The sequence below is a fragment of the Nicotiana attenuata genome, chromosome 2, assembly GCF_001879085.1.
Source record: "Nicotiana attenuata strain UT chromosome 2, NIATTr2, whole genome shotgun sequence".
NCBI classification, from domain to species: Eukaryota; Viridiplantae; Streptophyta; class Magnoliopsida; order Solanales; family Solanaceae; genus Nicotiana; species Nicotiana attenuata.
The window spans coordinates 81,661,345-81,685,607 of record NC_031990.1 but is presented as its reverse complement, the minus strand read 5'-3'; the positions used below and the strand labels follow the sequence as shown (position 1 = coordinate 81,685,607).

The following is a 24,263-nucleotide window of genomic DNA, read 5'->3' as shown; positions in this document are numbered from 1 at the left end:
AGAGGAATTCCACTTATGGTACAATTATAATTATAGAAGTAAATCCCATGATTAGCTAAACAACCGTTCTTGATTTGATCCGTTCCGAGATTTCCGCTATGATCCTCGACCGGTTACGGATATCTCGCCTTTCCGTTATTATGCTATCTTCGGTCTTGCTCAATGTCTACCCTGTTTGGTCTCGATCATTCCTGGTCTCAATCTCGACAGGTACTTCGAATCCCGACCTCAGTACTTTATCCTCATGTCTCGGTCTGATACACTACGGGGCCGATCCTCGATCCATCCCCCTGTTCTCAGTTAATCAGTAAAATCGGGTGGGCCCGATTTTACCCGTATACAGATAGTCCCCTCGTTTCTTGGAGTGCAATGACAAGAAACGATTTGAGTCTTTGAATTTTCCCTCGATTTTCCATGACGTAGGTCACGAGCCTGACTGTGACGTCAGCGACTAGTGGGCACCGAAACGACCCGTCGGTTCGGACGTCGAGGCATTTAATGCATGTTAGTTGTTGTCGGCCACTATTGGTTTTGAACCGTCGTCTTCAACCTATAAATGTATCTTCCTTCTGTTGCCCAAACTTTACTTTCAATCTATATATTCTTTTGCCTTCTACAGATTCTCAATCCTTTCTTTGTTTGTTTTCCCCAAAAATACCAAATATCCCAATCTCTGTTCTTCTTTGTTCACAAAAACAAAATGGCCAAAATATCTAAAATCGTTCCGCAGAAAGAAAAAGCTTCCTCGTCTCAGCCGGCCGGCAAGCAACCAGCAGCGGAGCCATGCCCTGAAGAATTCTTTCCTCCGATGTGCGTTCTTGACTCTAACTTCAAGGTCGAAAAGACCCCCTCGGTTCCAGGCCGATGTGAGCCAATGTCGAGGTATATATGCATAATCACTGATGACCTCCTATACCAAGTTAAAAAGGATTGCAACTGGTAAACAAGAGTGGTGGTTCTCTTGCCTGAGGAGTCAATCACTACGTATGAGGAGGGGTTTCTAAGTGTTTACACCTACCCTTTCACATTGGGCCCCTTGGACCCGGTTATTGTGCTCGGCCAAATTCACCCCTCCTTCTGGAGGATAGTGATATTGTTCCGCTTCTTTCCGAGCCAAGTCGACGGGCTTCCCTTTACCCTCGACCATCTTATACGCTTATACAGCCCCTGACTTTATTGAGGGGGACTAATAAAGCTTCAACGTCGGGCCTTCAAGGCAGCATTCTCGAGCATAGATGAGGACAAGGACTGGGGTTGGATAGGTCGATTTGTCCGAGTAAAAACCTCGGACCCGATCCCAGTCGAAAGCATGCCATTTTCAAAGAAATGGAATATGAGACGTAAGTATAACTCCATCTTTTAATTTCTGCTTATTATCTTCACTTTTTCATTCTTTCTTACCGGTGCTTTATTTGGTGTAGTCGTTGCCTGGATGCCGGGTGCGATTCCTCATCTCGAGAATTGGGTCAGGAGCCTAGTGTCGATGTCGACACACACTGAGTGCGCAGGCGTGAGTTGGCGAAGGGTCGATGGGAGGCCCGAAACCACGGTAAGTTTTCGCATGTCTCGACAAGTTTGATCGTTGTCCGAATTTTTCCTCGATCATACTTGTCTTTGTTTTGTAGGTCTTGGGAAGGATGTGCCGATGAGTCCCCTACCCAGTGATGAAGAAAACCTTCCCCAACGTCTGCTCCAAAATAGAAGAAGGAGCGGAAAAAGAGAGAGGCTTCGAGCTCCATGAAGTTGGATGAACAAAAGCCCAAGAAGAGGCGAACCCGCAAGGGAAATGTCATCTCTCTAACAATGGACTCAGTCCTCAGGCTACGAGATGAGCCCGAAGAGGGTGAAGAAGAAGAAAATGAAGATGATTCCGAGCTGGTGACCCGTACACGAACTAGCACCGGGGCTCAGAAAGCTTCGGAGCCAATGGCAATCGATACTGCTTAGCCTAGGATCGATGCAGTCGAGGAGGAAACGTCGGCCCAAGTCCCCGGGCCTGAAGTAACCGAAGATGTTTTACCTCGGGGCAAAGAAGCCGTTGAAGAGGCGACGAATGTCGGTGCTGAAACCGAGCTCGAGAATCCCAAAGACGGAGGGAGTTCCTCTAAGGACCCTCTCGGGGCAATAGAGATTAGGGATTCCTCCTTGTTCCCTTCAGTCTCCGATTCGATGATACGTGATGCTTAGGACGTGGAGGCTTGTCACGGGGGAGGAGCCCATGGAGAGAGAGATCTTTTTAGTGGTTTATTTGTTGGGGTAGAAGATGTCACCGATCTGAGTGACTTGGAGGTTTCGAAAAAGAGCTTGAGTGAGGCTTCCTCGAGTTTTAAATTGACCAACCAATTCCCGACCCAAGTGTCGATCTCGGGTGCAAGCGGACAATCGTGATCACTGTCCCGGAGGATGCCCGGGTTCTCGCTGCCCCTGTAGGGGTGGCTAGCTACCTCCGGTGTTTGGTCACAGAAGAAGATTGATCCCGGATGGATGAGGTGGGAGCGCCTTGTCTTTTCAGCAAAGCCCAATAGGCTTTAAACTGGGTAATCCATGATTTTTCTATCCATTTCATACTTAGGTTTTTTCCCCTTTGTATAACTTGTTCCTTCTATGTTTGTAGGCATCGGTGCTTCATCACGAAGCTTTCCTCCGATTTCGTGGGGAACTGACCCGATACGAGGCTGATATTCAAGGGCTCACCGGGGAGAAGAATGCCTTTAAACTTCTCAGTGAGTAGAAAGAAAAAGAAATCAATGGCCCCGAGATGAGCTGGCCGTGGCTCAGAAAGAACAGAGCGACCTGACCGAGCAGGTAATAAACATATTAGAAGCTCATGGAATCGGTTCGGCGGCGATGTCTAACAATTCGATCTCATAGGTCCAGCGGAAAGTTGAGATAATCGAGCAGCTCCGTGGAGAGGTAGACGCGGTGAAGGCGAAAACCATAGTGTGGAAGCAAAACATGGACCGTCTTGCCTCAAACAAGGAGGTTGCTCGAGCTCAGTTATCCTCGGCCGAAAGTCAACTCTAAGGCATGAAAGAGAAGAACTTGGCACAAGACAAGAAAATTGAGGAGCTCCAGGCTTTGTTGGTCACGGAACTTGCAGCGGCCAAATCTAAGGCTGAGACGGCCAAGGTCGATGCTGAGGCAATCGTGGCCGTCTATCGGTCCGACGCCGAAGCTGCTCAAGCTCGAGCAAAGGAAGTTGCCGATACTGCTCAGACTCGAGCATACTGGGTTGACGAGCATGTCAAGTGCCAGTCTCGAAGGGAGACTCTCGAGGAGATCCACGCTCGTGGCTTCGATCTCGCTGCCGAGATCAAAGATGCAAAAGAGCTTGAAGCCGAAGCCAAAGCATTAGTCTCTTCTGATGATGATTCCAGGAGCATGAGTGTATCCGATAGCGGAGAAGACCTCGAGGGTGAAGATATTTCTCCTGGAGAGGGTTAAGTACTTAGGATCTTTTTTGGGTTTTTTGTATGGAATTTCGATCGGGCCATGTTGCCCTTTTAAATAAATTTTGACATATATGAAGATCTTTCTCTTTCTGTCTTGTCTTGTGAAATTTCATTTCACTTCTGCCTTATGAGATTTGTGTTTTCTTTATGCCTTATGAAATTATTATTCATAGGTTCGAGGTTTAGGCAATTCGACCGAAACCAAACTAGCATAGTTTTTATCGAGTGAGTGCTTTCTCGGACTCGATATAAGGTAACCCTTAGATTTTATTTGAACGAGATAGCCCTTAGGCTTTTGTATTAGGCCGACATGGCCTTTGTATAAAGAATGTTTATGGCTTTTTTTTCCCTTTTTCGGCTTGAAAAGTTTTTATCATTTGCATTTGCAAAATCTGTAATGTCGTGGCATGAAATAAGGGATTGTTCCAGAGTTTGAACAATTTTGTACTCATTAGAGTTTTTAAGGCTTGATATTATCGAAGCCCTTTATAATTTTTCCGAGGGTAGCCCTTTTAACCGGTTTATGAAAATATTTGAAGGCACGTTTTATTACGGAATTCAGACGTCTCCGAACCGTGTTAATTCAGCCGTAGCCTTTTTATTTGGGACTTGCCTCTTAGGCTTATTTTCCCGTTTCACTTTGAACTTGCCCGAAGTGTCAGTCCCCGAGTGACGTGGCCGTGGCCTATAAAAATCAAGGGTCGCCTTTAAGGTCTTATGATCTCGAAGTTTTAATAATTCAATCTCATTTGTTTTTTGACGGCAGTCCCCGAGCGTGGGGTTAGTTATTTGAACTTCCGTTATGATCGGCCCTTAAGCCTGTTTGCACAATAGATTAAGAGTATGAAACTGTAAAGTAGAAAATTATTCTAAGGCATTAGATATCGGCAAGGAAAAATACTTCTTTCAATAGATGATTGTACATGCGTACATGTTTGATGTTAGGGCTCGAGTAACCTATATGGGCACGGTTCATTCGACCGTTTGGCCCTTACAAAATTTACCTATCGAGACCCCGCTGTTACAAAGTAATTTCCTTGCAACAAAGTTGACGTCGAGGGTAATGCCCCCTAGTATTTGAGAATGATTGTAAAGAAGCCTCGAATACTGTTGAATTGTTCTAAGTTAGCACGATCAATGGTTTCCTCGTTAAAAACCTCGCCGGAAAACCCGATTGGGACAAAACTGGTCTAAGGGAAAAAGAGTGCAACGCGTGCTTTCAGACCTAAATACTTTGTGATGAAAGATCCATCGTCGTTCCTGATCGAACACCTGCAATTGGTTAGTTTAAAATATAAATGAAAATGTATAAAGTCGTACCTTAGCAGTAGTATCGCTTTAGAAGTGATATGTTCCAATTGTTTGGTGATTGCTCGTCGTTCATCGTGTCGAGCTTGTAGGATCCTTTTCGATGATGTCGAGGACCTGATATGTCCCCCCCAATTTGGACCCAGTTTTCCTTCATTCGGGTTTCGCGTGTTGAGGGTGAATTTTCTCAGCACCAAGTCCTCGATTTTAAAGTGTCGAAGGTTGGTTCTTCGGTTGTAGTACCTTTCGATCCGCTGTTTTTGTGCGGCCAATCTAACGAGGGCGGCCTCGCGTCTTTCATCCAACAATTCTAGGCTCGTGTTCATGGCCTCGTTATTTGATTCTTCTGTCGCATATCAAAACCTGAGGCTAGGTTTCCCGACCTCAACCGGGATAAGAGCTTCGACACCATAGACCAAAGAGAACGTTGTTGGCCCCATACTGGATTTCGGCGTCGTGCGGTATGCCCAAAGAGCCTCGGGCAATATCTCTCTCCATTTTCCCTTAGCAACGGTCAATCTTTTCTTAAGATTTTGAATGATTTGTTGGTCGATTCGGCTTGTCCATTCCTGCTGGGATGGTATGGCGTTGATATAATCCTTTTAATCTTGTGATCCCTCGTGAAATTTAGTTACTTTGCTGCGATGAATTGCTTTCTGTTGTCACACGCAATCTCGGCAGGCATCCCGAATCGACATATAATGTGGTCCCAAATGAAGTCTATGACTTCTTTTTCTCTGACTTTCTCGAAAGCCTGTGCTTCAACCCACTTAGAAAAATAATCAGTCATAAATAAAATAAACTGAGCTATACCTGGGCCGATGGTAGAGGACCGACGATGTCCATTCCCCATTTCATGAACGACCATGGAGAGAAGACCGAGTGGAGCTGCTCCCCGGGCTGGTGAATCATCAGCACATACCTTTGGCATTTACCGCACTTTCGAACGAACTCTTTTGTATCCTTTTCCATATCATCCCAATAGTACCCTGCTCTGATAACTTTGTGAACTAGTGACTCATCACCGGAGTGGTTCCCACAAGTGCCTTTATGAATCTCCCGTAGGACGTAGTCGGTGTCTCCTGGTCCCAAACATATCACCAATGGCCTATCGAACATCCTCCTGAATAGTGTTCCATCCTCGGCCAAAGTGAACCGTGCTGCCTTCGTGCGTAGAGTCCTTGACTCATTCGGATCTGATGGGAGTTTCCCGTTCTTTAGGTATTCAATGTACTTGTTTCTCCAATCCCAAGTCAAACTTGTAGAGTTTATTTTGACGTGGCCTTCTTCGATTACTGATCTCGAGAGTTGTACGGCAGTCCCCAAGTTAAGCTCGTCATCTTCGACCGATGACCCCAAGTTTGCAAGGGCATCGGCCTCGTTGTTCTGTTCTGGAGGTATGTGTTGTAAAGTCCACTCCTTAAATTGATGTAAAGTTACATGTAGCTTGTCCAAGTACCTCTGCATTCAATCTTCTCGGACTTCGAAACTTCTGTTGACTTAATTTACCACAAGTAGGGAATCACATTTGGCCTCGATGACCTATGCTCCCAAACTTTTAGCCAGCTCGAGAAATGCAATCATGGCCTCATACTCGACCTCATTTTAAGTTAACTTTAAAGTTTTGATAGATTGTCTAATTATGTTACCCGTGGGCGGCTTCAAAATGATACCCAGCCCGGGCGCTTTCACGTTCGAAGCGCCATCCGTGAAGAGGGTCCATACCCCCGATGATGTACCCGATCTTAATAACATTTCCTTTTCGACCTCGGGTACAAGGGCTGGCGTGAAGTCAGCCACGAAGTCTGCTAAGATTTGAGACTTGATGGCTGTTCGGGGTTGATACTCAATATCGGATCCGCTGAGTTCCACAGCCCATTTGGCCAATCGCCCCGAAAGTTTGGGTTTATGCAAAATATTTTGAAGGGGATGGGTAATTACGACACATATTGGGTGACATTGGAAATACAGTTTTAATTTCCTAGAGGCGCTTATTAAAGCAAACACTAATTTATCTAAGTGAGGATACCTAGTTTCGGCCTCATCTACGGTCCGACTAACATAGTAAACATGGAATTGCATACCTTATTCTTCTCGAACTAGGACCCCACTTATTGCTATCTCTGAGACTGCCAAGTACAAGTAAAGTTGTTCATTCATTTTCGGGGTATGAAGCAGCGGCGGGCTCGATAAGTACCGCTTTAGTTCCTCCAAGGCCTGCTGACATTCCGGGGTCCATGCAAAATTATTCTTCTTCCTAAGTAGTGAGAAGAATCGGTGACTCCTGTCCGAGGATCTCGAAATGAATCGCCCCAGGGCGGCTATGCGCCCGGTTAGCCTCTGCACAACCTTTACATTATCTACGGCTTTGATATCGTCGAAAGATTTGATTTTGTCGGGGTTGATCTCGATTCCTCGAATGGACACGATGAAGCCGAGAAACTTGCCCGAGCCAACACCAAATGCACACGTTTCTGGGTTGAGTTTCATATTGTACTTCCTTAGTATATCGAAAGTCTCCTGCAAATGTTTCAAATGGTCCTCTGCTCGCAGGGACTTAACTAGCATGTCATCAATATAAACTTCCATAGATTTTCCTATTTGTTGTTCAAACATTCAATTTACTAGGCGTTGATAGGTTGCACCAGCATTTTTTAGTCCGAATGGCATTACATTATAACAGTAAGTGCCATACTTAGTGAGAAACGAGGTTTTTTCTTGGTCCTCCGGGTTCATCTGTATTTGGTTGTATCCGGAGTAGGTATCGAGAAAGTTGAGAGTCTCGTGGCCAGTCGTGGCATCGATCATACGATCGATGTTAGGCAAAGGAAAAGAATCCTTGGGGCATGCTTTATTCAGGTCTTTATAATCTACACACATTCTATGTTTGTTTCCCTTCTTAGGGACTACTACTACATTTTCTAACCATTCGGGATATTTTACTTCCTGAATGGATCCTATTTTGAGAAGTTTGGTTACCTCATCTTTGATAAAAGCATGTACCTCAGACTGAGGCCTCCTTTTTTGTTTCATAGGGCGGAACTTCGACTCCAAGCTTAATTTATGAGTGATGATCTCCGGTGGGATACCTGTCATATCGAGATGGGACCAGGCAAAACAATCCATATTAGCTTTAGGAAATTGAATAAGTTTTTCCTGAGCTCGGGAGTCAACCCCGTGCCCAGGTATACCTTTCGATTGGGAAGATGCTCGATCAATATGCTTTGTTCCAACTCTTCGACTGTTGACTTCGCGGTGTCAGAGTCATCGGGGATTATGAAGGTTCGAGGTATCATATAGTCATCATCCTCGTAAGTTCCCTGCTCCTCTGATTGGGTCGAGGCTGGTAACTGTGGTTGCTATTTGGCTTCCTGCTGTCCCTTTGAATCTGATCCCTTTGTTGATGAAAGTTTCGATACCGGTATCACTTCGTCAATTGCAAACATCTCCTTGGCGGAAGGTTGTTCCCTGTACACTATTTTAATTCCCTCCGATGTTGGAACTTCAGAACTTGGTGAAGGGTCGAGGGTACTGCCCTCATGTTATGGATCCAAGGCCTTCCGAGCAGTGCATTGTACCTCATGTCACTGTCGATCACATGGAACTTTGTTTCTTGGATGGTCCCTGCCACATTTACTGGTAAAATAATTTCACATTTGGTGGTTTCGCTTGCCATGTTGAAGCCGTTAAGTACTCGAGCTGCGGGCACAATTTGATCTCGAAGGCCCAGTTGTTCTACGACCCTTGCTCGAATAATGTTGGCCGAGCTTCCTGGATCAATCAACACATGTTTAACTTGAATTTTATTTATAAAGACAGATATTACCAGTGCGTTGTTGTGAGGTTGTTCGATCCCTTCTGCATCCTCGTCATTGAAAGACAAGGTTTCTTCTGGTAAGTAGTCCCGAGTTCGTTTTTCCCTTGTAATCGTCACCTTGGTGCGTTTAAATACCAATCCTTGAGGAACATCAACTTCAACGATCATGTGAATCACATGTTGTGGCTCTTTCTGCTCGTTCTATCTATTCGAATCTCTATTTTTGAAGTGGTTCTTGGCCCGATCACTTAAGAATTCTCAAAGATGCCCCTCGTTAAATAATCGAGCTACTTCATCCCTTAGCTGCCTGCAATCTTCTGTTTTATGACCATGGGTGCCATGATACTTGTATATTTGGTTTGGGTTTCTTTGGTCCGGGTCGATCTGCAGAGGTCGAGGCCTCCTGGTATCTTTGATACGCCCAATGGCCGATACTATGGCGGAAGCATCTACGCTGAAGTTATATTATGACAATCGAGGTGCTTCTTTGGATCCGACATCCCTATCAAAACCACTCTTGCTCATGAGCCTTCGGGAGCTCTGTCCACGATCGTTCCTTGTATCATTCCGAACGGGGTTACGTCTAGGCCCGTTATTTCTTTGATCTCCATCGTATGGCTGATATCGGTCTCTGTTCGACCGTGGTTCCCGGTTGAAGTCCCTTTTAACCCTGTCCACGGGCCTATTAGGATAAACCGAACCGGTTGGAGCATCGAGTTAATCGTCTTCGACCCTAATCTTTGATTGGTATCGATTATGTACATCGGCCCAAGTGACAGCTGGATATTCGATCAAATTCTGCTTCAATTGTTGTGAAGCTATGGAACTCCGATTGTTGAGACCTTGAGTGAAGGCTTGAACAGCCCAATCGTCGGTGACCGGTGGCAAATCCATTCTCTCAGTTTGGAACCGAGATACCAATTCCCCGAGCATCTCGTTATCTCTCTGCCTTACCTTGAATAGGTTCGACTTTCTTATTGCAACCTTAATGGCTCCGACGTGCGCCTTTACAAAGGAATCTGCAAGCATAGCAAGTGAATCAATAGAATTAGGTGGTAAATTATGATACCATATCATAGCACCCTTTGATAGAGTTTCTCCGAATTGCTTCAGCAACACAGATTCAATCTCATCATCTTCCAAGTCATTTCCCTTAATGGCGCACGTATATGAGGTGACGTGTTCATTTGGATCTGTTGTCCCGTTGTACTTTGGGATCTCGGGCATACGTAACTTCTTTGGGATAAGCTTCGGAGCCACACTCGGGGGGAAAGGTTTTTGGACAAACTTTTTGGAATCAAGTCCTTTCAATACCGGTGGTGCCCCCGGGATTTGGTCGACCCTGGATTTATAAGTTTCCACCTTCTTATCATTTTCCTCGATCTTCTTTTCCCTTGTCTCGGTTCGTTTCGTCAGTTCCTTGAGCATTTTTACGATAGCGGGATAGTCTCCGATTCTCTTTCATTTGATCTCTTTGGCACCGATTCGGCTCTATGAACAACTTCTTGTGATGGATCGAGTTCGATCCTGCTTGGTGCACGATTTTGATTTTGGAGTTGTGCTATTGCAGCTTGTTGAGTCTGCAACATCTCGAGTATCATTCGAAGGCTAATTCCGCCTTTTTCACCGCTTTATGCATTTTGATCGGATGTTCGAGCGTCTCTGCAGATGCTATTTTCAGGGTCGACGCCCAAATTCCCATTAATGGCAATATGGGAGCTTACGTCGATTGGTTCCACGGCCGGAGCTCCACCGAGGTTAACTGAAGGTACTCTATTTCTTGGGGCGGCTATGTTTTCGTTCTCGCCATGAAGACCAAGGCCGTTGTCTGTGTGTGTAGGTGTTACTTGGGAGTTTGACATGTTGATCCTGAAATCAAAGATACTTCAAAGAACAAGCGTAAAATAATGTGTGTTACGAAAATTGTACCAGGCAATCACTGTTATCCTTGGCCCCACGGTGGGCGTTAAACTGTTTACCCTTAAAATCAGATAACAATTAAACGTATAAATGGTTTTAAGGATACGCAATTTCACCTAGTACCAGTTGATAAATATGATGATTTATAATAGAAATTAACAGCAAAGTAAAGCAAACTAGTATTGAAATGCAATTCAGCCCTCGAGCTAGGTCGCCCTCGAACCGACTGAGAATAGAGTTATGGAATATGAAATAAACTGATGAACAAGAAAGTATAAGAGAAGAAGAGTATTGTATTGCTTTGATATGCGAGAATAATCCCTTTACAAATGATTAGAACCCTCCTTTATATAGTAGAGGAATTCCACTTATGGTACAATTCTAATTACATAAGTAAATCCCATGATTAGCTAAACAATCGTTCTTGATTTGATCCGTTCCGAGATTTCCGCCATGATCCTCGACCAGTTACGGATATCTCGCCTTTCCATTATTATGCTATCTTCGGTCTTGCTCGATGTCTACCCCGTTTGGTCTCGATCATTCCTGGTCTCAATCTCGACAAGTACTTCGAATCCAGACCTCAGTACTTTATCCTCATGTCTCGGTCTGATACACTACGGGGCCGATCCTTGATCCATCCCTCTGTTCTCGATTAATCTGTAAAATCGGATGGGCCCGGTTTTACCTGTATACAATATATGCTTATGAATGTGTAAACATAAGATGGAGATATACTCCCATATTATGCAGTAAACAATAGTTTTCGGCTTCTGCTTCTAGAAACGTCAAGGTTGTCAATTGCTTTTATATGGTATTTTCCCCCATGTAAATCTACTAGCTCATTGAGAAATTGGAAAGACTGAACTATATTCATTATAATAATAAATTCAAAGAATTAATTTATATCACACTACTATAACTGAATTTTAATACTATAACAATAAAATCATTAAACATTATCCATATATGGAGATTGAACTTTATACATTAGAATAATAATTTCACAAAATTAATTTTGTCACAATAAAGTAATTGTACTTATCCTTATAATAATATATTTACAAAATTAATCTTTGTAACACTAAAGTAACTGAATTTTATCTACTATAACAATAAAGTCATTAAACTTAACCTACAATAACAATAAAGTTAAAAAACTATTTGCTGTAACATTAGAGTGATTGAATTTAACCCATTATAACAGTAAAGTCAATATTTTTACTTATTATAACAATAAAGTTGTTAAATTAATTTTTTAAAATCATATTAAAATGAATGAACCTTCAGGGAAATGGAAAGATTGACGAGAATATCGCACATCGTATTGGAGCGGAATGAATAAATTAGAGTCTTGGATCCAGCGTTCTATGTGATAAGAATGTGCTACACAGAACACCGACGACATAACCATTGATAGGAGGGTATGGAGGAGGGTATGGAGGTCGAGAATTAAGGTACAAGTTTAGTGAGCAGACATGAGTTTTTCGTATCCATATCGGTAGTATTAGTGTTAGTCTTATACTTTCTTATAATTAAATTTCTATTACTACCGGTTATTTCTTTTGCTTAGACTTTCTTGCTATCTTGGTGTTATTGATTCCTGTTGCTAGTGCTTCTTTTTGCATCTGTTATTGAGCCAAGTGCCTATTGGAGACAATATCTACCTTAAGATAGGGATAAGTTGTGCGTGCCCACTAGGTGACCTTCTTTAGAGATTACATTGTTATCAGTTATACAATAAAGACTTAGAGAGCCCGTTTGGACATAAGAAATTTTTCTTTTTCTCCAAAATTTTTTAACTTTTTTTTTGAAATTAGCATTTGTTTTCAATTTTAACTTGAACATGCATTTTAAAAATTTTCAAAAATTTAAAAACTCAAAATACTGTTTTTTCTAAATTTTTACTCAAATTACTCCAAAAGTTCAAAAACAAAAGGTTGTTTTGGTGGAGTAACCAGATATTTTCCGACTGAAACTCAAAATTCAATTTTTCGCTAATTATGCTGGAGAGTGGAAACAGGATGGCGACGCCAGTGCTCCATTGCTGCATTATATTTCTGCTCTTGGCTTTGGCTCTCATCGTTGTAAAAATCCAATCTTTTTCCCCTTATGATTTGGGGTTTCCAAGTGTTAGTCCCAGATTTCTCTCGAGTCTATCTGGCGTCACTGATGTGTCTTGTTGATAAAACTAAAATCAAAATTATGCAAGATCAATGTTCCAATCCCTGCAAAAAGCTTAGGTAATTTCTTTCTATTTTAAGTCTTAATAGACAGGCTACTTTATATTTGTATGGGGACAATGCTAGTGTGTTGGGTGTGTTTTTATAGAAATTGTCCTTAAATTATCTGCATTGTTGGAGCTGTGCTTATATGGTGGTTCCGATACCAAGACGTTTGTATGTTAAATTTCAAATATGGCGGAGCAGTTTATGCATTTTCAATTTGTTACTTCAAAACATTGGTTTGTAGTTTTGTTTTCTTATCAGGAACCTGTGAGATAGCTAGGGGATGTTAGAGGCTGATCCAGTATATGAAAGTAGTGGATGCACCACTTAATATATAATGTGTTTTATGAAAATTGTCTTTGGATTATCTTACATTATTGGAGCTCGAGGTAGTGGTGCACGTGCACCTACTGCTTATATGCTGGTTCCACAACTGAGTCGTTTGTATGTTCATTTCAAATGTCGTTTAGCAGTTTATGCATTTTCAATTTGTTACTTCAAACACTTTAGTTACTTGGCCATGTATCTTCCTTTGTGAAACAAATGTGGAAACAGCCAGCCATCTATTGTTACATTGTGAACGTGAATGGTCCGATGAGATGTCAATATCTAGTCTTCTCGTTGAATTCGATTTTGATTAGAGTTGGATGAGATGGTTATATGAATTACAATCAAAATTTGCTAGATTGATATCATTCGTTTATGGAGTTTGTTTCAATAATTATCACACTTTCCTTTATCATTGACACAGTTTCATTTTATGGCCTTGCCCTGCACGCATGCTGGCTTTGGATGCCTAATTCTTTTCTTGCCGGGTTATCATTTGCTTGAAACAGCCTCTTGCATAAATGCAGGGCAAGGCTGTGTACAATAGACCCTTGTGGTCCGGCCCTTCCCCGGACCCTGCGCATAGCAGGAGCTTAGTGCACCGGGCTGCCCTTTATCATTTGCTTGAAAATTGAAACAGAATAATTTATTGTAAAGCTGAAAGCAATTATTGAGGAAAATTTTCTCGATCTGTTGGTTTTCTTGACAGTAGGCTGTAGGAAGTTAAAGGCGGATCTATTATATAAAGGATAGTGGGTGCTAAACATGTTCTTTAAATCATTACACACATATATGTTGTTTGAGCCTAAGGCAGTGCTACCCATTGCTTATATTGTGGCTCTACTTCTGAGACATTAATATGTTAATTTCAAATGTGGTATGGTAGTTTATGCATTTTCAACTTGTTAATTTAACACATTTGTTGCTTGGTCATGTATATTTAATGTTTAGATTTTAGATTAGCAGCATGTATAATAATGAGATGTCAATGTCTCGTCTTCTAGTTGAATCTAATATTGATTACAGTTCAATGAGATGGTTATTTAAATTGTAATCAAATTTTCTAGAATGATATAATTCTTTTTATGAAACTTCGTTTCAATAATTGCACTTATTGTTAATGTAGACACATCGTTTCCTTTTTTGGAAATATAAGAGTGAATTTTTCCCTTGGTCCATAGTATGACGGGTGGCAACATTTCTGCTTTGCTGAAATGTAAGCCTAATGAACAACATATTCTTGGTAGTTGTTTTTCTAGTTATTCACATTTGCAAGGTTTTGAACTAAAAATTCGAGTGTTTCTTTAATATGAAATCCCATTAGTGAAGAGGGTCTTGGAGATATTGAAGATTAAACAGCATATCAACTTGGGACAAAGGAACTACTTTATCACCTTCAACGCTAATCAATTCTCGCTCGATTGTTTTGATTGAGTTTGATTCCCACTACACCTCGTGCTTGTCCTCCCCCCTCTTTACATTTTTTAAAGAAAAATCACTTTGTCTTCTATTTATTGTTTGATTATTATTAATTGCTCATCTGCCTGAAAAAAGAGTGAGGGATGCACCACGTCTGCTAAGCTGGTCAATGAACTAATTATTATTGCATGTTGATAGCTCTTTGTGCGCTCTTGCCAAGCATATATGGTAACCACTTTCTCTTTCTGTCTATTGTTTATCTTTGCATAACAAATTTTCTTGAGGAGAAAAAAGGGAACACAGAGAGGATAGCGGAGATAAACCTTCACATTTATCTACTGCTGTTTATCTTATTCGAGCGAGCATGCTTTTACCATTTCTCTTACAAGCTGGAATTCATCATGTTCTTGTATCATTTTTATTGAAGAGCTTGCAAGTATGACAAATGTCTACTAGGTTGATAAGTTAATTTTTAGTTATTTAATATTGGAGTGAAATAGACCTGGATAGAGTTGAATGGATATAAATTATTCATACTTTCAAAATAGAAAAAAGAAGATATAAAGTATTCATATAGTTGACCCCAACTAAATTGAGATTGAGGCAGTGGAGATAACTGTTTCAACTATTGTTGACTTTTTATCTTATTCGTTTGAGCACATTCCTTGTGGCTTTTAGTAAAAGGGGATAAAATACTGTTTCCTGTACATGCGAGTATTTCCACATGTCACTGTATCCCTTTTATTTAAGAGATTACAAGTGTTATAACAACTTAGATTCATAAGTTAATTTGTGATTATTTAGAATTGGGATGAAATGTATCTGAATAGAATGGGGATATGGAGTATACATATGGCCGAATCCGTCTAATTTGGCATTGAAGCACAGTTGATTGATTGATTGATGTCTTGATACAATATTTGTATATTCGGAAACACTATTAATTGCCAATACAGGCATTTTTGAATTAGCCATGGTTTGCCATGGAAGACATTGGATTCCATGCTCTAAAAAAATATTATTAGTTTTGTGGAGTAGTTAATTTATCTTCCTAAATCATGTATTCAATATTCTTATTGTTTATGGAAATTTTCGTGGCAGTTTTACTTCCAAAAGCAATGCTGACATGTCGGCCATTGGTGATCTTGAAGATAGGATTCATGCAAAAGAAACGTTAAAGCAGCGAATCAGACAAAAAGAACAGTGCACCACCACCGACAACATCAATATATATAGTTTAGTTCGGATTCCTCGATGCTGCACTTCTTTGTGGCTTCTGGCATTGGAGGTACTCTTCCTTTTTCTTTTCAGGTTTACTAGATTTCCATTCCCTTTATTGCCATTCCTCTTTCTCATTTTTTCCTCTTCAATTTTGCCTTACAATTGGTAAATCATCCAATGTTATGCCTGAAGGGTTCTTGTGATTTCTGATTCTTCTATTTGATTATGTTTGTACTTCATTAACAAATCATGGGGATACTTGAAATTGCTAGTTGCCCTACCTGTGATTTGGCAGTTTCAGTAGTTCACTAGTGGCATGCTACCTCCTCATGCAAGGATTTTTTTTTCCAGAAAAGAACCTTTTTGAGCATGTTGAGTGTCACCATGCACTAGGCGAAGATGGGTGATTCAGAATCCACAAAACTTAATTAGCTCTTGTGTAGAGTTTTCTTTCGTGCTATTAGTATCTCACAGAAGGGCTCAATACGTTAAGTTCGGTGAAATCAGAGGTCTTTTATTGATGAATTCATTGCACGAGGCTAGAAGGGCCATTCCCCCTACACTCTTGCCATTAATTGGATTCTCTTTATGTCCAAACTTCCATACTGAAGATTGAAATACATGTTGAAAAAAGGAAACACATTATTTCAATTGAACTTCCTTTGCTTTTTACCGAACTTCTTATTTACCATATCTAAAGCAGGCCAAGCTGTAATGTTTATGAGCTAGTCCCTTCTTATTGTGTAGAAAACCTATCAATTATAGCATTTATTTGAGTATTCCTTATATCTTAATGGTTAACCAAGTATATCCTTAAAGTAAAAGGAATCATCAACTGTTTCCTTGCTCTGTTCACCGATCTAAATTTAGTTGTTAGAACCTCGTAGTGGACAATTCAAATACCCTAAAGCAAAGATTTTGTATATAATTAGTCGCTTGAAGTCTCCTATATAAAAGTTGATTATATATATTTGGTATCCTTCGAGCAGTTTTCCTTTTAGTTGGAGCCTCTGGAATCATCTCTATCCTCATCACTTTAGATTGCATTACATATTTCTAAGTTCTAAAAGAGATGATTTTATTATTTTGAACTATAAGAAGATAGTTCAGATGTCGAGATTGACTTAACATAATTTGAGGAGAATGAACGTTCACGGCATAACTCTTAAACTTCTGTGCTTGAATATGAAGTCATTCTGGTCCTCGTCACTTCTGTCTTATTTTATTTTTACTCTGGCCTACTACTTATCTCTATGTTTAAAGATCTGATATACCTTTTGTGAAATACCAAGTGAGGCCGGGAAGATAATGCTTGCTTTTGAGAAAAGGGGGTAGTGAGAGGGAGCTTAATGTGGCTAACAATCTTGTACTTTGAATCCACAGACATCTTCGCTCTTAAAGGACGTGAGGAGTCTCATTGTAAGGCTTTCCTGGAGCCTCGACAGATCTTGGCAATTTTGGGCAGTAGCAAGCAACAAGTATTATGTCGACAATGGTAATCATAATTTTCAGAATTAGTAAAATTACAACTCACCATTCATCTCTTCCAGAAGTTATGACGGTGAATATTTAGTATTCTTTGTTTTGACTTGCACTCATCTTTGTCAAGTGCTTCCTTTTAGCTCCACAATAGTTTTGACATCTTAAATTAAGCACTGGTATATTTCTGTGCATTCCTTTGAGCCGAGGGATTATCGGAAACAACCTCTCTACCTCACACAAGGTAGGAGTAAGGTCTGCGTACACGCTACCCTCCCTAAACCCCACTTGTGGGATTACACTGGTATGTTGTTGTTGTTGTTGATGTTTCTATGCGTTTGCCATTTGTCTACTTTGAAGCAAGCAGTGAAATTCATGCAGCCATGAGTGCAAGATTTGTTGCGTGTGTCCTTAGTGGCTATGGTACTACTTGTATTATTCTTATCTTGCACGTTTTCCAGAATGGTGATCCTTTTCCGGTACACCAGAGTAGTTGTTCTTTATACTTGTATAAAGGTCAAGAGAGACTTACTAGTACTTAATCTAGCCTTGTCCTGATACTGGAACTTCTTTTCTTACCAGCATAACATTTTTATGAGTCCAACAAAAACGGGCTGCATCGTTCTGTCTATCCTTGGTAAAGTTTCTGCGTCATCTTTTCGATTCTTTTTTTGCAAATTTGTTCTGTAATTTCTGTCTATTAATTAGCCATCCATTAAACTGTTTGGCAGTTCTTTTCCTATACACTTTAAGCCCCGCTGATGACACGTCAATGGTCTTCATGGTAACTTCTGTCCTAATACCTTAGCTGAATATTCTTGAGCATTTCTATTGGTTGATTTTAAGCATTCTTGGTGGCGTAGTATTTTGAGGTAATGTTGTTAATTTTCACGTCTAGGGCTGCGTTTTTGTGCATGTAATCATTATTATGGCATTTGTTATGATATATGAGATTTGTTCTACACGTCGAGCTCGAGGCAGAACAAGTAGTACATCTGTTAACCGCTTGATTGGTTGTGATACACTCCATCACTATGTGCCTTCATCAGAAGCTTTTCCAACCAGAAGAAGATTGCAGGAGCTGAGGCTCCAAGTTGCTCTTCTAGATCGTGAACTTGTTGAGTTTGGTATGTTTGCTATGGCTATCTGTTAAAACTTTTCATAGCAATACTTTTGCTGTCTATATGTCCTTGGGATCAGTATCACAGACTGACCTTTGAAGATTCTTTCAAGCAAATAAAAATGATCTCTTTTCTTATTATATGGTTGTTTCCATGTGCAGAAAACTTAACCTTAAGTGAGTTGCCTTCTGCTAGTGTTTTCGGAATTCCTTCCATGAATGAAGAAGAGATAAATGCCTTACCTGTTCACAATTACAAAGGCATTGGTCTAGAGAGGTAAGTTACAAGCATTCTAAGTTCATGCATTGGATTTTCTGGCATTCTTGTGCACCTGAAGAATGACGATTGAACAACTGAAGGTAGCCTGTGATTTAAATCGACAGAACTAGCTGGTGACAGAATGGATAATATTGAAAATATGTATTGACATGGGATGAGTGAGTTGCAATTCTGTATTTTCTTTTCCTTCATTATTTTTTTGGTATTTTCTTTGTAGCAAGTAAGGGTGGGAAAAGAAATTGATGGAGAGCTATTGCTTGGATGCAAATTTGTCTTTCAACTGTGTTTGGCACTACAACGTGATGTTTAGTCTTCTCTGGCATTACATGGCTTGGTGCTATTTTGACCAAGGTCCTTTGGTTGAGGCCAGCATGCCCGTTGCTGTTTCTCAGTGAAGGCAGAGACATAGCATTGCTGCCATTGACTGATCCTTGGCCTTAGCTGTAGATGCTTCATTCAGAACTAGGCTAATCCTTGTTGAATCCTCATGCCTTTGTGAATCCTATCCTCTGTCTACCACGGTTTAGTCCACAAGTGGTATTTAACTTTTACCACTCTAGAGTCACAGGAAAATATTTAGTCACTTGGATGTCTTAATAACTTGCATTATATGTCAACACTTGCGTGTGTGTCCCAAGCCTGTCGTCACTTGGAAATAGTGGGGAAGTGCTAGTTACTATAAGTGATTATGGAAACTAATACTTACCTTTGGTAAAAAAGTTATTGGCAAAAAGACATAGTTAAAAGATTCTTTTAATTGTGTTGTCCAGTTGAAGTGTTATTACATGGTAAGCTTATTTTGGTTTGACATAGTCAGGATCAAATCTAAAATTATGGAAATTTAGAGACTAAGTATGAACTCGAATAATGTTGAAGTACAACAGTCATATTCCTCCTGTTTGTATTCCGACTTAGTGATAAGGACACAGCTTGGAATCTGTGGATTGAGCACAGGTCACAAGTTCAAACCCATGTCTTTAATAGGAAGCTTGGCATTTAAGTGGGAACATGACAGAGGGTGGGCTGATACTCCCCCGAGTTTCACATCCGTGGACCAACTATGGTTTGGCCAGTTAACTCACAGGGGACTTATCCGTTATCCAAATAGAAAAAAGGAAAAGATACTAGTTCATATGCTGAATTGCATAATTGTTAGAATGTAATGATCCTCCTTCATTTACTCTATCAAAATTCCGCATTCTATCATTATAGTTATTATAGTTTACCTCAAACCTAGCCCCCAGGGATTTGGTCTAGTGGTAAGAGTGAAACACTGGTTACGGACCAGTTGTAACTCGATTCCATATTGGTCTTTCTTGCAGTGAGGATGCACCACTGGAACAAGGCTCATTTTGTGCAGCCTCAGCTAAGGTACTTTCTTTCAGATGCTCAAGGGTTATGCCACAATTGGCTTAGCTATCCGTTTTTTTTTTCCAGTTGCTTGTTGCCTTCTCTTTGTTGGATGACTATAAATTTTCTTGAGCAGAATAATGATCCGAATCCAGAAGCAGTGACATAAAAAGAAATTCTCCCCCAGCTGAATTTCATTAAGTTTCAAGAGGGGGAAGGGGGAAAGAGCTAAAAAATCTCATGATAAATGTGTTTACAGCCCGTGAATGAGAATTCTAACAGAATAAATTTTTCTAGCTTCATGATATACTCCTATCTGATCATATTGGATGAATCTTTCCTATGCTTCTTCATGTGCTTGCCTTTTCAAAGTCCTTCGTTCACTTGCTTAAAACATAAGATTTGGTCTTAATTTCAGTGTGCTCCTTTCAAATGAAGATTATTTATATACTCCTGTCTTCAAATGAAGCAGGGATATTGGAGGATAGGTATAACAGAGGATCCCTCATGTGACGAATCGACATGTAATATTTGTTTCCAGCAAGTTATAAAGGGAGACCTTGTTCGTAGCTTGCCATGTTTACATCAGGTTTATGTCTATTCTATCTGATCTTTTCTTCCTTCCCTCTGAAATACATGATATACTTCCATTTTCCTAAATCACTTTATGGTAGAGATTGATCTGAGTTAAAGCTCTATGTCATTGGTTGAGAATGAGTAACTCAACGGAATTGACTGTAATTACGATTGCCTTGTCTTTGATGCTTGAATAATTACTAGAAATGCAGTGATTGAGAAAACTGGGCTACTAGTCTCCTAGCAGCAGGGCAAATGTTTCCAAGTTCTGATCTTGGCACTTCCTCTAATTCTAAACCCCATTTTTTGTCAGTTTCATAGGAGATGCATTAACCCGTGGGTCGCAGTGAATGCTTCATGTCCAATCTGTAAATTTATGCTGGAGTCAGGAGCGCAGCAAAGCATCGAGAGTGTGATTAGTGATGATGAAATGGTCTGAGCACTTGAAAAACTTTAAGATATGTTTGAATTCTATTTCCAGTCTGCTTTTGAGAATAAAAGAATTCTTACAAGAATTCTCACTGCAGTTTTAATAACTTGTTGCTGCAGTATGTAAATAAACAGAAGACTCTACTATGTGTTGTTGCACTTTTCTCTTCGTTTCTAAGTTATGTAACCCTGAGGGTTCTGTTACTGTGAAATGCATGTTAAAACTCGTCTTTGTAGTAGTAAACCATGTTTTTTGCTAGTTTTTCATGCTAAATCATACATAAAAAGTTGCATTAATTGCTTTTCGAGCAATCTCAGAGGAAGTAGGTTTTAATTGTACTTTAGGTTTGTGATTGTACTCTAGGTTTGAGATTGTACTCAGGAACAAGATTAAGCTTTTAAGCATGCATATGAGTGTTTGTTATGAGCGTGAGTTCCGTGGTTATACTGGCGCATCATTCTATGCCATTTGTAGCAGAGTCACATATGCTCAAGGGTGGTTGGTTTAAGAGTGTACTGTGGGCCGGGCCCAGCCCGGAACCGGCCCGGATCGCGGGCCAAATGGGCTTAACGGGCCGGTCTCAGTGGGCCGGAACCGGTCCCAAATAGTGCCTTAAGCCCGTAGCGGGCCGGTCCTACACAAATAGCCCATGAGCCCGGGACCGGCAGGCGGGCCTGGGTCGGTTCAACCGGGCCAAACGGTCCTCAACGACTATATTTTAATTTTTTTTTTTTTTTAAATGACCAACGGTCAGATTTTAAAATCTAGCCGTTGGCCATCAATACTCATTTCTCAATCTAAATTTCTCTCATTCTCTCAATCTCCAATTTTCAAGACTTCAAGTCTCAATCTCAAATTCTTAAATCTCAAGTTAAATCATGCCTCGTTCGGAAAGAGTGCGCTCATTTGTTTGTCAACACTTTGAGGTGCTAGAAGAAAATGAAGAAGGTCAAATATTAAAGTGCAAGAACTGCGGTGGAGTCTTAAATTTTCGTTCAAGGTCTGGCACAGGCAGTTTAAGGAGGCATATAAAGTATTGTCTTGAGTGTCATCCGGAAATTCGTATTTAAGATTTTTCGACAATTTGTGTTATTTTAAAATTATTAGACGTATTTATGCTTAATGTTTTACTTTGTTATTAATTTATTATGCATGATAATTTAGTTTTACTATTGTTTTCTTATTTTACTTTTTAAATGCAAACTTTAATATATAATTATATATACATACTATACATATTATATATACTATATATATTTATATAGCCATGTATAAGCAATTTATATTAGTATATACATATATGGTTTACAAGAAATTGCCTTAAATAAAAAAAATTAAAAAAAATAGCCCGGAAAGAAAAAGCCCGTTAGGCCCGTGTGGGCCCGTGGGCCCGGCCCATTCAGCCCGGGACCATGTGGGCTTAGGCCCGTCGTGGGCCGGTTCCACCCGTTGAGCCCGTGAAGCCCGGGACCGTTAGGCCCGGAACTGCCAAAGACCAGCCCGTCTGAGCCCGGGACTGTTTGGCCCGGCCCATTTGGCCCATTTAGGCCCGGGCCCGGCCCAGAATACAGCATTAGTTGGTTGAACACCTTTAGCCGGAAAAAGTAGACTATGCATATAGGGCAAATATTATGTTCTATATTGTCTGTATTAAATTTTGAATATCTTTAACAAAATTTCTGACTTCGTCAATGCATTACATTGATATTTGTTGGTGCAAAAATGGTGGCCTGAACAATGCTTCTGCTTTTGAAGTTACGACTTTCTGCCTGGGAGGTCATTAAGGTGGGAAAATTGTCCCCCTTGTTTTTCCGCCTAGGAATGTAATAATTATGTTGACCAGTCAAAACTCACATTTGTAGAAGATAAAAATAGCAGAAATAAGGATGCGTAGATAGATGTATGGGCATATTAAAAAAGATAAAACTAGGAACAAAGATACATGGGACAAGGTGAAAGTTGCCTCCGCGGCAGATAAAATGGAGGAAGCGAGGTTGAGATAGTTCGGGCTTGCGAAGAGGACGAGCACATATGCCCTAGTGAGGAGGTGCGAGAGGTTTTGCAATGATAGATCCAAGGAGAGATAGAGGTAGAGGTAGAATGAGGAAGAATTGGAGAGAGGTGATTAGATAGGAGATGACACCTCTTCAGCTCTTTAATGACATGATCCTAGATATGAGAGCATGGATGCGAGGATAAGGATAGAAGGTTAATAGGTAATCGAGCGATTTCTCTTTTTTCTGTGGGAGAATATGGTTCTAGTTTAGAGCACCTTATCTGCTCAGTCTTCTCGTTTATCAGTATTATTATTATTATTATTCTATTATTATCTTATTTTTCAGATTTATTACCAATGTTGTTTCTTTTACTGTGGTTATCTTTACTATTTTGTTGTCAATAACTTTTTCCCTTATATTTTTTAAAATTATTTGAAAACATTTTTCTTTAGGAGTGGGTCGTATCGGAAATGTCCGCTCTACCTCACGCGAGGTACTTGTGAGAATACTTTGAGTATGTTATCGTTGTTGTTAAGTTTGAATATATTAATTATGAGGTCTTCTGCATTATTTAGGTTGGCAAACCATGAAATATGAAAGAACATGATCTGTATAATAGAGCCAAGACTGCTTGCAGTTGCCGTCATTCATGACGAAGCAAGTTTTTTGGACATGGTCTGCGTGCCCAAATGATTGAACAACATTTCATCCTATAAAACTAATGTTATCTCTCAACACGTTGTTTGTTTTCTTCTTTTAGATATAGCTTTTGATAGTCTCAATTGAATATGACAGCTCCGATCACATCCACGAATATATAATTTCTAATGACTAATGGGGCAAAAGGAATCAACGCCTCATTAGCCAGAGCTGATGATTCGGTGAGACGAGTATGCTGATGGCGAATAGTACGTCTTATGCATTGGATACATATATAAGATCTGGAGTGCAGGTTTGGACCCAAAATGGGTAATATCACGCTATGTTAATATTGTTTTCGGACTGAATCAAAACGGTGGAGAGGTGAGGAGTTGGGGCAACCCATTTGAGAAATCTGTAAATGGTTTTTGCCCGAGCTTATCGGCTAATATGTTATCTTATAAAATGGACAGTACAGTACACAAAGTATCCCGCGTTCAAGTAGGGTACGGGAAGGGCCGCACCCCAAGGAATGTGATGTAGACAGTCTACTAATGCTTGCTGCTTCAACGGCTCGAACTTGTGACCTATATAGGTCATATAGAAATAAATTTGCCGTTTTCTCCAAGGTTCCCCTTCCAGGGGTGGCTCAACAACAACCGAGGCCTAAAGCAAAGCCTTAATATGATGCCTTATATAT

General features: G+C 40.5%; 1 protein-coding gene across 1 annotated transcript; it reads left to right on the top strand.

The window, feature by feature from the left end:
• On the top strand, nt 12,440-21,185 carry LOC109213824 (E3 ubiquitin-protein ligase SDIR1-like). The gene is made up of 10 exons (XM_019377663.1): nt 12,440-12,740; nt 15,573-15,759; nt 17,076-17,187; nt 17,754-17,808; nt 17,903-17,955; nt 18,070-18,298; nt 18,454-18,568; nt 19,894-19,942; nt 20,394-20,510; nt 20,811-21,185. Exons 3-10 carry the CDS (start codon nt 17,176-17,178, stop codon nt 20,934-20,936), a joined length of 756 nt encoding a protein of 251 aa, XP_019233208.1. The 5' UTR covers nt 12,440-12,740; nt 15,573-15,759; nt 17,076-17,175; the 3' UTR covers nt 20,937-21,185.